This window comes from Thalassophryne amazonica, chromosome 16, assembly GCF_902500255.1.
Source record: "Thalassophryne amazonica chromosome 16, fThaAma1.1, whole genome shotgun sequence".
NCBI lineage: Eukaryota > Metazoa > Chordata > Actinopteri > Batrachoidiformes > Batrachoididae > Thalassophryne > Thalassophryne amazonica.
In genome coordinates this window covers 16369398-16381878 of record NC_047118.1, presented here as the reverse complement: position 1 = coordinate 16381878, position 12481 = coordinate 16369398, and the positions used below count along the sequence as shown (strand labels likewise).

General features: G+C 39.5%; 1 protein-coding gene across 1 annotated transcript in view; it reads left to right on the top strand.

Annotated features, from left to right (window-relative positions):
* Positions 1 to 7553, top strand: part of usp31 (ubiquitin specific peptidase 31) — a 45188-nt gene extending 37635 nt beyond the window's left edge. The window contains exon 16 of the mRNA XM_034190497.1: positions 5893 to 7553. Coding sequence (XP_034046388.1) covers positions 5893 to 7364 — 1472 coding nt within the window. The 3' untranslated portion in view covers positions 7365 to 7553. The remainder of the gene's footprint in view (positions 1 to 5892) is intronic.
* Positions 7554 to 12481: the final 4928 nt, after the last annotated feature.

The following is a 12481-nucleotide window of genomic DNA, read 5'->3' as shown; positions in this document are numbered from 1 at the left end:
GGATACGCCACACAAATCCAAACCAAGACAGATTTTTGCTGGCGTTAATGTTTGTGGTTAATCTAAATGCATGCTCTGTGTACCGCTCCAGAATGCAAGATCAGCGTAGTCTTGATGAATGATGGCTGAGCTAACTGGTGTTTAGTGCTGTTTTTCAAAGACCTGACTGTGGATACTGCTTCCAAATGTACTGTGTACCCAGAAAGTATTCACAGCCCTTCACTTTTTTCACATTTTGTTATGTTACAGCCTTATTCCAAAATGGAATAAATAAATTTTTTCCCCTCAGAATTCTAAACACAGTGTCCAGTAATGACAGTGTGAATTTATTTTTTTATTTTTTTGCAAATATATTTAAAACAAACAAAGAAATCACATGTACGTAAACATTCACAGCCTTTGCCATGAAGCTCACAATTGAGCTCAGGTGCATTCTGCTTCCACTGATCACTCTTCTTGATATGTTTCTACAGCTTATTTGGAGTCCACCTGGGGTAAATTCAGTTGATTGGACATAATTTGAAAAGACACACACCTGTCTGCATATAAGGTCCCACTGTTGACAGTGCATGTCAGAGCACAAACCAAGCAGGAAGTAAAAGGATTTGTCTGGAAACCTCTGAGACAGGATTGTCTTGAGGCACAAGTCTGGGGAAGGGTACAGACACATTTCTGCTGCTTTGAAGGTCCCAGTGAGCACATCCATAAATGGAAGAAGTTCAGGTTCACCAGGACTCTTCCTAGAGCTGACCACCTGTCTAAACTGAGTGATCGGGGGAGAAGGGCCTTAGTCAGGGAGGTGACCAAGAACCTGATGGTCACTCTGTCAGAGTGCCAGCATTCCGCTGCGGAGAGAGGAAAACCTTCCAGAAGGACAACCATCTCTGCAGCAATCTACCAATCAGGCCTAAATGGTAGAGTGGCCAGACGGAAGCCACTCCTTCGTAAAAGGCACATGGCAGCCCACCTGGAGTTTGCCAAAAGACACCTGAAGGACTCTCAGACCATGAGAAACAAAATTCTCTGATCTGAGGAGACAAAGATTGAACTCTTTGGCATGAATGCCAGGCGTCATGTTTGGAGGAAACAGGCGCCATCCCTAGAGTGAAGCATGGTGGTGGCAGCATCATGCTGTGAGGATGTTTTTCAGTGGCCGAAACTGGGACACTAGTAAGGATTGAGGGAAAAATGAATGCAGCAATGTAGAGACATTCTGGATGAAAACCTGCTCCAGAGCGCTCTTGACCTCAGACTGGGGCAACGGTTCATCTTTCAGCAGAACAATGAATCCAATTGAACATCTCTGTAGAGATCTGAAAATGTCTGTGCACCAACGCTCCCCATTCAACCTGATGGAGCTTGAGATGTGGTGCAAAGAGGAGTAGGCAAAACTGCCCAAAGATAGGTGCACCAAGCTTGTGGCATCATGTTCAAGAAGACTTGAGGCTGTAATTGCTGCCAAAGGTGCAGCAACAAAGTAGAGCTGGGCGATATGACCTAAAATTCATATCGTGGTATAAATTGAATCCCTTTACAGTAACTGTATATATCGCAATATAAACTTACTTTTCTAACAGACCTCGTATCGGACCTTTTTATTTTTTGCAAAAACCATATGGATTTGAATCACGTGTGATTGCATCAGCCAAGCTTGAACCTTTGTGCACATGCGTGAGTTTTTTCACGCCTGTCGTTTGCGTCATTTGCCTGTGAGCAGGCTTTGTGTGAGCACTGGTACTCCCCCCTCGTCGGATTTTCATTGGAAGGAAAATGTCTGAGCGATTGGAGCAGCGCTGAATCAATTCCTCCGCTCCTCTTTCCATGACAAAAACTCCTGTAACAGTGGAATGTGCCGTTCATTTCTTAAACTGGACGCTGTCTTGATCCGGTATGTCGTCTGACTAGCACAGGAATTGTGGAAGACGTGGACATCAGCACTTTTTCGGCACATTGAGAGAGACGTGCGGAGGAATACCGTGCGTCGCGGCGGAGCCGCATGGCGCAAAGCAACGCCATGATGAAGCCTCACAGGACATGTTGGGGCATTTCCAGCTCATGCTCAATTTCTCGGATATTCACACGACTGAAAAGCAACCGGAAGCCATCTGAAAGCCGTCCTGTGAGACCAACACGGAGGTGGTTTTGTCTCGCGCCATGAGCGGCACGGTGGCGCATTCATCCGCTTCTTTTTCCATGAAAAAAAAACTCCTGTAACAGTGGAATGTGCCGAAAAAGTGCTAATATCCACGCCTTCTGCCTTTTTGTGAAAGTCAGACGACGTCCCGGATCAACAAAGCCTTCACGTTGGAAATGATCTGGTTGTTTCAGCGGGGTGTCAGCCTGTCGATCGGCGCTTGGAGCACGCCGCGCTCTCAGACACTTTGGGCGGTTTTTAAACCGGCTGGAGCACTCCTTAATCTGTGTAATCCCCAAAAAATCGTCCCTGAAAGCCATATTAATTTTCCGAATGGTGTCCACCTGGAGGTCTCTCACAGTTTCAGGAAAAAATTGATTCAGCAAAGCTCCAAATCATTCCGCCATTTCCTTAACGACGAGAGGGGTGGACCAGTGCTCACTCAAAGCCTGCTCACAGGCGAATGACGCAACCGACAGGCGTGAAAAAACTCTTGCATGCGCACGAAGGTTCAAGCTTGGCTAATGCAATCACACATGATTCAAATCCATATGGTTTTTGAAAAAAATAAAAAGGTCAGATACTTTTCTAACAGACCTCGTAAATGTAAAAATGATAGTGTTTCTGAATTGGTCCCTTAGCAAAGATAAATTGATGAAAGTAAATAAATAAAAACAATAAAAAACAAACAAACAATGGAGTGTCCACAGAAATAAAGAACAGCTTTGCAAATATCAGTGACAGAACTAAGTGTGGAAGACGCTCAGGCATCTCACAAATTCAATACACTCTTCGTCTCAGTGAGAGACACGCCTCAGCTCAGAACCCCTCACCTCTCCTCCCACCCTCTGCTGCAGTGGTTCACACACAGACACTTCACAAAGGAGTTTTCCTGGATCAAAAGATTCCATGGGCGTTATCGCGATTAGACGTTGGAGTCCAAATCTCTACCGTTGGCTAAATTTATACTGTATACTGTTTAAACAATATATTATGCAGCTGTACAATAAAGTACTAATCAAAGGGCATGAATACTTGAGTACATGTGATTTCTTAGTTTTTTTTTTTAAATAAATTTAGAAAAAAAAAAACCCTTTTTACATGTTGTCATTATGGGGTGTTGTGAGAAGAATTTTGAGGGGAAACAAAGAATTTACTCCATTTGGGAACAACGCTGTAACATAACAAAATGTGGAAAAAGTGAAGCGCAGTGAATACTTTCCAGATGCACTGTAATTTAAGAAATTTCATGGGTGAACGATTGGTGTCAAAATTACGGAACATTTTGTGTGCAGTCCAATATTTTTAAGAGGCCAAAAGTAATTGAACAGTTCATTGCTGGGCTGCTTTAGGACTAGATGTGTGAATCAGTTCAAATCAATTTGTCAAGTAATGAAATAATTTGGCTCATTATGACAGAAAGACAGCTGAGGAAAGCTACCAAGACACCCATGATGATGCAGAGGTAGACATATGTCACTTTCAAGCACAGCTATTGAATGTTTGCATACCAAATACAGCTTACAATGTCAAAGTCGAACTTATTTTTCATTGTACAAAACTAGATTGCATAGTGAAAAGTAGTTGCAGCCTTTGCCTCATGCTACATTATTTGCATTGTAATAGGAAGGATAAAAAACAAGAGCTTTCTAAACTAGGTACCATTAAGAAAAGGAGATTAAAGTATTCAATATAACAGTACATACAAATGCAAAGTAAACTATCATTGAGCTACTTATAGTTTAAACAGTTTACAGAGTGTAATATGTACAGTAGGAAACAGGAAAAAAAAAAACTGACATTTACATAGTGATGTTTACATAGCATGTTAATGGTATGATATTGTACTGGGTGTACAGGATTGTGCTGGTGTGTATGGCTGGCTGGGGGGTGTGGTGGGGACAGCTTAGGGAAATAGTACAATGCTAAGAAACAGAAAGTAGCTACAGTAAGTCAGGCAAAATCTGAATTTACACAGCTTACAGCTTTATTTTTACAACCCCAATTAAGTACTGTGATAAAACTGGACCAATCCATTTCAAACTCATTATGTAAACATTTATAACATACTACTACAACCCCAATTCCAATGAAGTTGGGACATTGTGGAAAATGTAAATAAAAACACAATACAATGATTTACAAATCCTCTTCAACCTACATTCAACTGAATACACCACAAAGACAAGATATTTAATGTGCTAACCGATAAACTTTATTGATTTTGTGCAAATATTTGCTCATTTTGAAATGGATGCCTGCAACATGTTTCAAAAACGTTGGGACGAGGCAACAAAAGATTGGAAAGTTGATGAATGCTTAAAGAACACCTGTTTGGAAACAGGTGAGTGTCATGATTGGATATAAAAGGAGCATCCCCAAAAGGCTCAACTGTTCACAAGCAAAGATGGGACGAGGATCACCACTTTGTGAACAACTGTGTGGAAAAAAATAGTCCAGCAGTTTAAGAACAATGTCTCTCAACTTTCAATTGCAAGGAATGTAGGGATTCCATCATCTACAGTTCATAATATAATCAGAAGATTCAGAGAATCTGGAGAAGTTTCTACATGTAAGCGACAAGGCTGAAAACCAACATTGAATCCCCGTGACCTTCCATCCCTCAGGCGGCACTGCATTAAAAACCGACATCATTGTGTAAAGGATCTTACCGCGTGGGCTCAGGAACACTTCAGAAAACCATTGTCAGTTAACACAGTTCGTCACTACATCTACAACTGCAAGTTAAAAGCGAAAGCCATACATCAACAACATCCAGAAACGCCATCACCATCTCTGGGCCTGAGCTAATTTGAAATGGACAGACGCAAAATGGAAAAATGTGCTGTGGTCTGATGAGTCCACATTCCAAATTGTTTTTGGAAATCATGAATGCTGTGTCCTCTGGACAAAAGAGGAGAAATACCATCCAGATTGTTACCAGCACAAAGTTCAAAAGCCAGCATCTGTGATGGTATGGGGGTGTGTTAGTGCCCATGGCATGGGCAACTTACAAATCTGTGATGGCACCATCAATGCTGAAAGGTACATCCAGGTTTTGGAGCAACACATGCTGCCATCCAAGCAACGTCTTTTTCAGGGACGTCCCAGCAAGACAATGCCAAGCCACATTCTGCACGTGTCACAGCAGTGTGGCTTCGTAGTAAAAGAGTGCGGGTACTAGACTGACCTGCCTGCAGTCCAGACCTGTCACCCATTGAAAATGTGTGACACATTATGAAGCACAAAATACGACAACGGAGACCCCGGACTGTTGAACAACTGAAGTCGTACATCAAGCAAGAATGGGAAAGAATTCCACCTACAAAGATTCAACAATTAGTGTCCTCAGTTCCCAAACGCTTATTGGGTGTTGTTAGAAGGAAAGGTGATGTAACATAGTGGTAAACATACCACTGTCCCAGCTTTTTTGAAACGTGTTGCAGGCATCCATTTCAAAATGAGCAAATATTTGCACAAAATCAATAAAGTTTATCGGTTAGCACATTAAATATCTTGTCTTTTTGGTGTATTCAGTTGAATATAGGTTGAAGAGGATTTGTAAATCATTGTATTGTGTTTTTATTTACATTTTCCACAATGTCCCAACTTCATTGGAATTGGGGTTGTAGTAGTGTTATAAATGTTTACATAATGAGTTTGAAATGGATTGGTCCGGTTTTATCACAGTACTTAACATTGATTTGAACTCTTTTAACAAAATTAAGCTTATGGAATTTTTTTTTTCTTTTTTCAAGGAGGATTCTCTGTTCGTCCCTTTGTAAGGAGCATTCAGCGCCAGAGCCTGTCCTCCAGGTCATCCATTGGTAGCCCTTTAGCCCTAAGTGACACCATGATTAAGCCTTCTTGGTCTCTGTCTTCGAAGCTTCAGATGAGATCCAGCTCCCCCTCAAGGTTCTCGCTTGACTCACGATGTTCACCCCCACTGGAACGGATAGGAGAAGCCTGTGATGACAAAGTTTCCACATCATGTTTTGGCAGCTATAGTAGGCACGAACGCTATTTTGGAAGTAGGATTCCATTAGGAATGATGGAGAGCAACGTGAGTGATCAGGATAGCAATAAAAGGTTCCTCGATATGATGTATTGCAGGGCTCCCACTCCAGTTGAAAAGCAGGCCGCCAAAAATGAGCCAACTGAGAACAACAATCAGATCACAGCTATAGACCAAAACACTATACCTCCCCATGCTACCCCCTCCAAAGAGCAGAAACGTAAGAGCAGTATTGGAGGATTTGCCTCAAAGGCTGACAGCACAGGCTCAACAAAGGGCACCAGCAAAGTGGAACAGGAGAAAACCTCTAAAAAACGTTTGTGCTCCTCCTCAACCCACAAGAACTCTCCTTCTGAGACGTCTTCCAGTACGCCTGTGAAAGGCAAAAAGATGAGCAATACTAAGAGTGTTAACCCCAAGAAAAACACCCCTACACCTACTGGGGCTCTTTCCAAAACCAAGGTGCCATCTCAACCCCCAGAGACTACGCCACAAAATAAGCCATTCATCCACTCCACACCTCTATCCTCAGCTTCTCCTTCTCCAGATACAAAAAAGAATTCTGCTGTCACTGAGAAAAACTCCACAGGCAGTCGGAAAAGAGTGATAGAAAGGAGCTTCAGCAAAGATTCTGTGCACACCAGCCCACTGGTCAATGGGCTGCGTGGCTGCTCCGTCACTCGGTCTTCTGTATCTAAGAGTGGGGAAAGTAACCGACCTGAATGGAGAACTGTGAGAAGCTCCAGCAGCAGTTCTTCCATCACTAGCCTGCGCTCACCAAGTGTGTCCACTAAAGAACTGCAACGTAGCAACAAATCTGAGGAGAAGGGGCTGTCCTTCTTCAAGAGTGCCCTCCGACAAAAGGAAAGCCGCAGGTCGGCTGATTTAGGCAAAAGCGCCATGCTCGCTAAAAAGACTTCAGAGAGGGCAAGCAAGCAGAATGGACAAGCCAAGGATGTCGGCGGTGTCAAGGCATCTTCAGAGATGACTACAGAGACTCCTGGAGGTGAGGCAAAGTCAGAGAAAAAAGAGTCTTCCAAGCCCCCCAGCTCACTCAGCCGCTCTTTATTGTATGTAGGCAAGTCCAAGTCTTCCACTTCTGACTTGAGTGTCAAGTCTCCCACAAATGGAAAAAAGCCTCTTGAACGGATGGCTTCTTCCCGAAAACTATCCAATATCCAGTCTCCTGCACGTACAACACAGAGGCCTCAGTGATATATTGAGAGTGACCGTGTCAAATTTACAAAATGAAGCTGTTTTCTTTGTGCCTAAGTTACAGTGCGCACCAGATGCATTTCTGTAGGGACACATTTTTTTGATGTTCCGGTCTTCTACACTGGCTTTAAATGCAAATGATAGCTCTAAGATTTGAAAACAGTCTTTGAGCTTCCAGTTTTATTTTTTTTGTTTTTTTGTTTTTTTGGCTGTAATAGATGTACTTCAGACTTTACATCTATAATGGGTGGTAGGAATCACTTTATCTGATAAGTGCAAATAGTGAGTGTCTTGGCTACTGTTAAGTATCAGTGGCATTTACACTTATTTACAAGTATTTGATGATTGGGGGAATAGTGTTGATTGAGACGTATGGTATTTTTGGGCACTTACCTTCTTCTGGACAGTAAAAAAGAAAAAGCTATCTATTGTGAAGTAAGACTCAGGTACGGATGCAGAAATGGAATTCTTCTAACAAATCCAACAATTTTCTTTCAAACACAGGGCTGAATGTTGTTCTGCCTAGCTCCAATTTTACAAAATGATTAGTTGGCTTGCAAAATGTTCCACTGGAAAAAGTGACTTAAAATTCAGCAGTGACATTGTAAAGGCATATATTGCACATATTTCATATGTGGACAATCAAATTGTGTGATATCCGTGTCTTCTTAAAACATCCATCCATCCATTTTCTTCCGCTTTATCCGGAGTCGGGTCGCGGGGGCAGCAGCTCAAGCAAAGCCACCCAAACCTCCCTTCTTAAAACAAACAAAGAAAAATCCCTCTTAAAATATATATATATTTTTTATGTACCAAAATGACAACCACAAAAAAAAAGGAAATCCATTCACCCTGTATTAATAATATAGCCAGTATTTTCTGTAAGTTTACAGCTGGACACAAAGGAATGTGGTTAAAATATAATATCCTTGGGGTATGGGGTAAAAACAGCAAAAAATGATTGCAACGGTCACTTTCAGTTTGTACATTCATTGACCCCTGCCTGGCTACACCTACCACCCTGGGATGGCTAATCATACATTTTTGTGTAGGCCATGATACACTGAGGCTGGATTCTAAGTGTCATTCATCCCCTTAAGTGGTACCGATTAGGTCAAAATTGATGAGTGGATCATAGACTAGTGTCAGTGTAGAACCTGAAAATCAAAAAATGTTATTGGCAAAATTGAAAACATTCTTAAGAGATTCATTCCAAAATATCTTCAAATATTTGTGGTATAGCTTGCTAATTGTATTCACTGATCATCTTAAATTGGTGAATTTGAGGGTTTTTCACGCCCTTTCCTCCAAAGTCTTTTAGTGCAGCAAATAACTGAAACAATAATTCACATGGTGATGCAAGCATCAAATCCAGCACAAATTCTCCTTAGACATTGCTATTTTGAAAAAACAGACGGGCCACTTGAATTTTCAATAGGCGGCCACGTAGGGGTCAACTGAAAAATTACACAGGGGTTAAAATATAAAAATGCTCCAATCATATTGAAAACTATACCACATTTGTCTATCATAAAGATTCTAAAAAGGTATAGTTTGGACTATCTATGACTGAATGTTATGGAGTTATGGGGTACAAACCTTATGAATGGTGACAAAGGTCAATTTCAGTTTGTACAGGGGTCAAAAGTTAAAGTTGCTCCAGTTTTAGTAAAAAATGGTGCAAATTGTTGATTGAGCTACTTGGATTAATAAATTAATAGTTTTAACTGTGTTGAATGCTTGATCTCTAAAGTAAAGGTCAAATAATGTTGATGTCCATTGAATTCTATGACGTGTGACATATGTTACCCTGTAACGTGATAACTAAGCATGATACATGGTGCAAACTATTCCTTTTTGAAACCCTATTAACTCAACCAATAGTTTGCCTCACCTCTGAACAAAATTGGAGCAACTCTAAATTTTGACCCCTGTACAAACTGAAACTGAACTTTGTCACCATTTGTGTTGTTTTACTCTATAGAATTCAGTCATAGATAGTCCAAACTATACCTTTTTGGAATCTTTACAATCAGACAAATAATGTGGTATAATTTTCAATATGACTGGAGCATTTTTATATTTTGATCCCTATGTAATCCTTCAATTGACCCCTACGTGGCCGCCTACTGAAAATTCAAGTGGCCCGTTGGTTTTTTCAAAAGAGTAATATCTAAGGTGTACTTTTGCCAAATTTGGTGCTTGTATCACCATTTGAAGGATTCCTCTGTAAACATTCTGTTATCTGCTGCACTATTTCCTCCAAGTCTGGCTGAGCCAGTAAACTGCATCTGACAGTCTAAGGAGAAAAGACAATGACATGTCATTTTTACATGTCTTAAAGTGGTTAGTGATACCATAAAATTTAAATTTGTACAGATTTAAACTTATGAACAAATGGGAAGGAATTTGTCATGAGAAATTACAAATGATGCAGAGAAATTGGGTTGTGTTTGCACTATTTTTTGTATACCAATAGTTTAATTAGTTTTGTTAATGAGTTGATTAATTTTCCTCAAAAAGTGTTTTGGAATGAAACCTTTGAACTTTATATACACACACACACACACAATGTATTTGTACAGGTATCAAGAAATTATAAGCATTTCCTCCTGTTTTCCCTTCTATGAGCAACATAAAAATGATCTGAAGCGCCTTTTCATCGGTTATGGAAAGAGAAAATCGCCTTTAGTAAAATACTAGTTACTGTATGCAACACTAAGTAGGAATGTGGTATTGTTTGCACTTTGTGTAGATAGGTAAAGTAGTTTTCCCAGAATAGTGATATACTGTATATACACACACCAACATAACTATGTATAATTATCTGATGTTGTCTGTATGTGATTTCAAGACATATCTGAAAACAGCGCAAACAGGTTTTGGGCTTGGTGAAAGGGTACATTCATCTCAGTGTTTTTGAGGTAGTTTTAATAAATGATCTCATTACACATGGTGCTGTAACAGGCCAATGTTCCACTGGCAGTGATACTTCTTGACTTAGCATCTTTAAGTAAAAAACTGTGACCACACACATTTCAGCGAAATACAAACATGTTGGCAGCATTCATCATAACCTGCGGTACCTCATGGGAGACAACAATACTTAGTAACTGTTTTTCCATCAGGCTACAACAGAATATAACAATGAGCCATTTAAATAAACATAACTCTTCCATAGAATATTTGTTTTAAAGTAGATAAATGTGAAACGCGTGGGACCGCAGAGAAGCAGGATACTATCACTGCAGCCTGACATAACATTTACTGAACCATATTGAATTACCTGTAATTGTAAAGCTCCTTCACTAGACATCAGCAAGGGTTTCTTTTCTCCTTTTAAATTAATGAAGGTGGTTATATCTCACAAACATCAGAGTTTAACAACTTTTACCGCACAAGTTTACATAGTTTCTCAGATAATCTAAGTGAAAATCCACTCTGTTTAATGTACGTTATTTATATGGATGTAAAGATGATGAACAAAGTGGCGCCCTTGTGTCCCTGGTTTCACAATACATTGCAGTTTTGGTAACAACAGCAAAAACATGTTTCTGTGCAAGTCAGTATCTTTTCCAAGCCTGATGTACCATAGAAATAATGATGGTGGTATTCCTGCTGCTCTTTTGTACAATTTTAACATGTCAGGAATCTATAAATGCAGCCCCTGCACATGGCACTTCAGATCAAACAAAATATTGTATATATGTCGGCTTTAACTCTTGTAGCGGGTGCCACGCACTTCCATTTTTAGTTTTTACCCAATAGATCACACTATCGTGTTTAATCCATTTAGTAAATGGACTGGTTATCATTTCGTTGACATAGCCAAAGCCCAATACATTGTAATGTGATTATTATTATTATTTCTTTTTAAATTTAAGACATAAATTTAAAAAAGTGCCCATGTATTTTTTTTTTTTTTTTTTTAAGTCTTCTACTGATATGGGTAGAAACTGTACTCCAGATAATGTCAAAAGTTGTTCAGTACAAACTTAAAATCTCAAAACCAGCCTATGATTTTGTTTTGCAAATGTTTTCATGCATCTTTAACAATCTCTTCCAGCAGCGGTATTGCCGACTAATAATACTGTGTTGCTTTTTTTGTTTTTCCTCATTTTTGTTAGAACGTATGAATCAGATAAGTTGCTTAATACCTGCAGCGGACAGCTCATTGTTGCAGCTTAGTGCTGTTGTACAGTCTAAATTTTGTCTATGGGGTTTTGCTGAGCTGTTTGAGTCTTTTTGAATGTAATGCGGGTTTTATTTAGCATCTGTATCGTGGCAGTCATGAAAGCTATTTTTGGATTTTGTTTTTGACCAATAAATGGTGGTGCAGCAGTAATTTAATAAGTTTGTAGTCCGCTGTTGGATTCAGGAGTGAGTGTAAAGAAGGGGACGTTTGAATAGCAAAAAATGTCTGACATGGTGCCGACTAGTTTGTGGCTCTTGAAACTTTAAAAGTAGTGTAGGTTTCATGCGACGCAAGTGTAGCCAATTTGTCCAAATCCATACTTATTGAAACAAGATGTCAAATATCAATGTAAAATGCAATTAAAATCATAGTTTTATATTGGCTTTATTTGTAGCTTTTTAAATATTTTCCCCTCTGTACTTGCAGTTTTTTTTTTGTTAAATAAAAAAAAATTATAATTAGACAATTAAGGAATGCAGTGTTGCATGAAAACACTAATGCATGTCTTTCATTATGCAAGACTCTGTAGCTGTGTGAACTAAAAATCAGCATGGCTGGTATATTCCATTGCTTAATTTGCACATCATAACATTTAGATGTTGTAAATGAGACTGTTTCATCTATATAGTGAAAACGTGAAACCAAACATCTTCCCTCTATCTAGTTATTTAATGCCGTAATTATTTTTTCCACTGTACCTATATATATATATATTTTTTTTTTTTTTATTTTTTTTTTTTAACTTTTTTCCCTGAGACTGTACTTTTTGTTGTTTGTTTATTTTGTTGTAGCAGTTTAACTCTACACCAGCAGCATCACAATGGATGTGATGCTCTTTCTGTGGACACCACGTAGCCTCATTTTTATATACAGTTTGGTCCAACAGTGGTGACAAAAATTTTTTTGAGCTTTCCTTCACAGC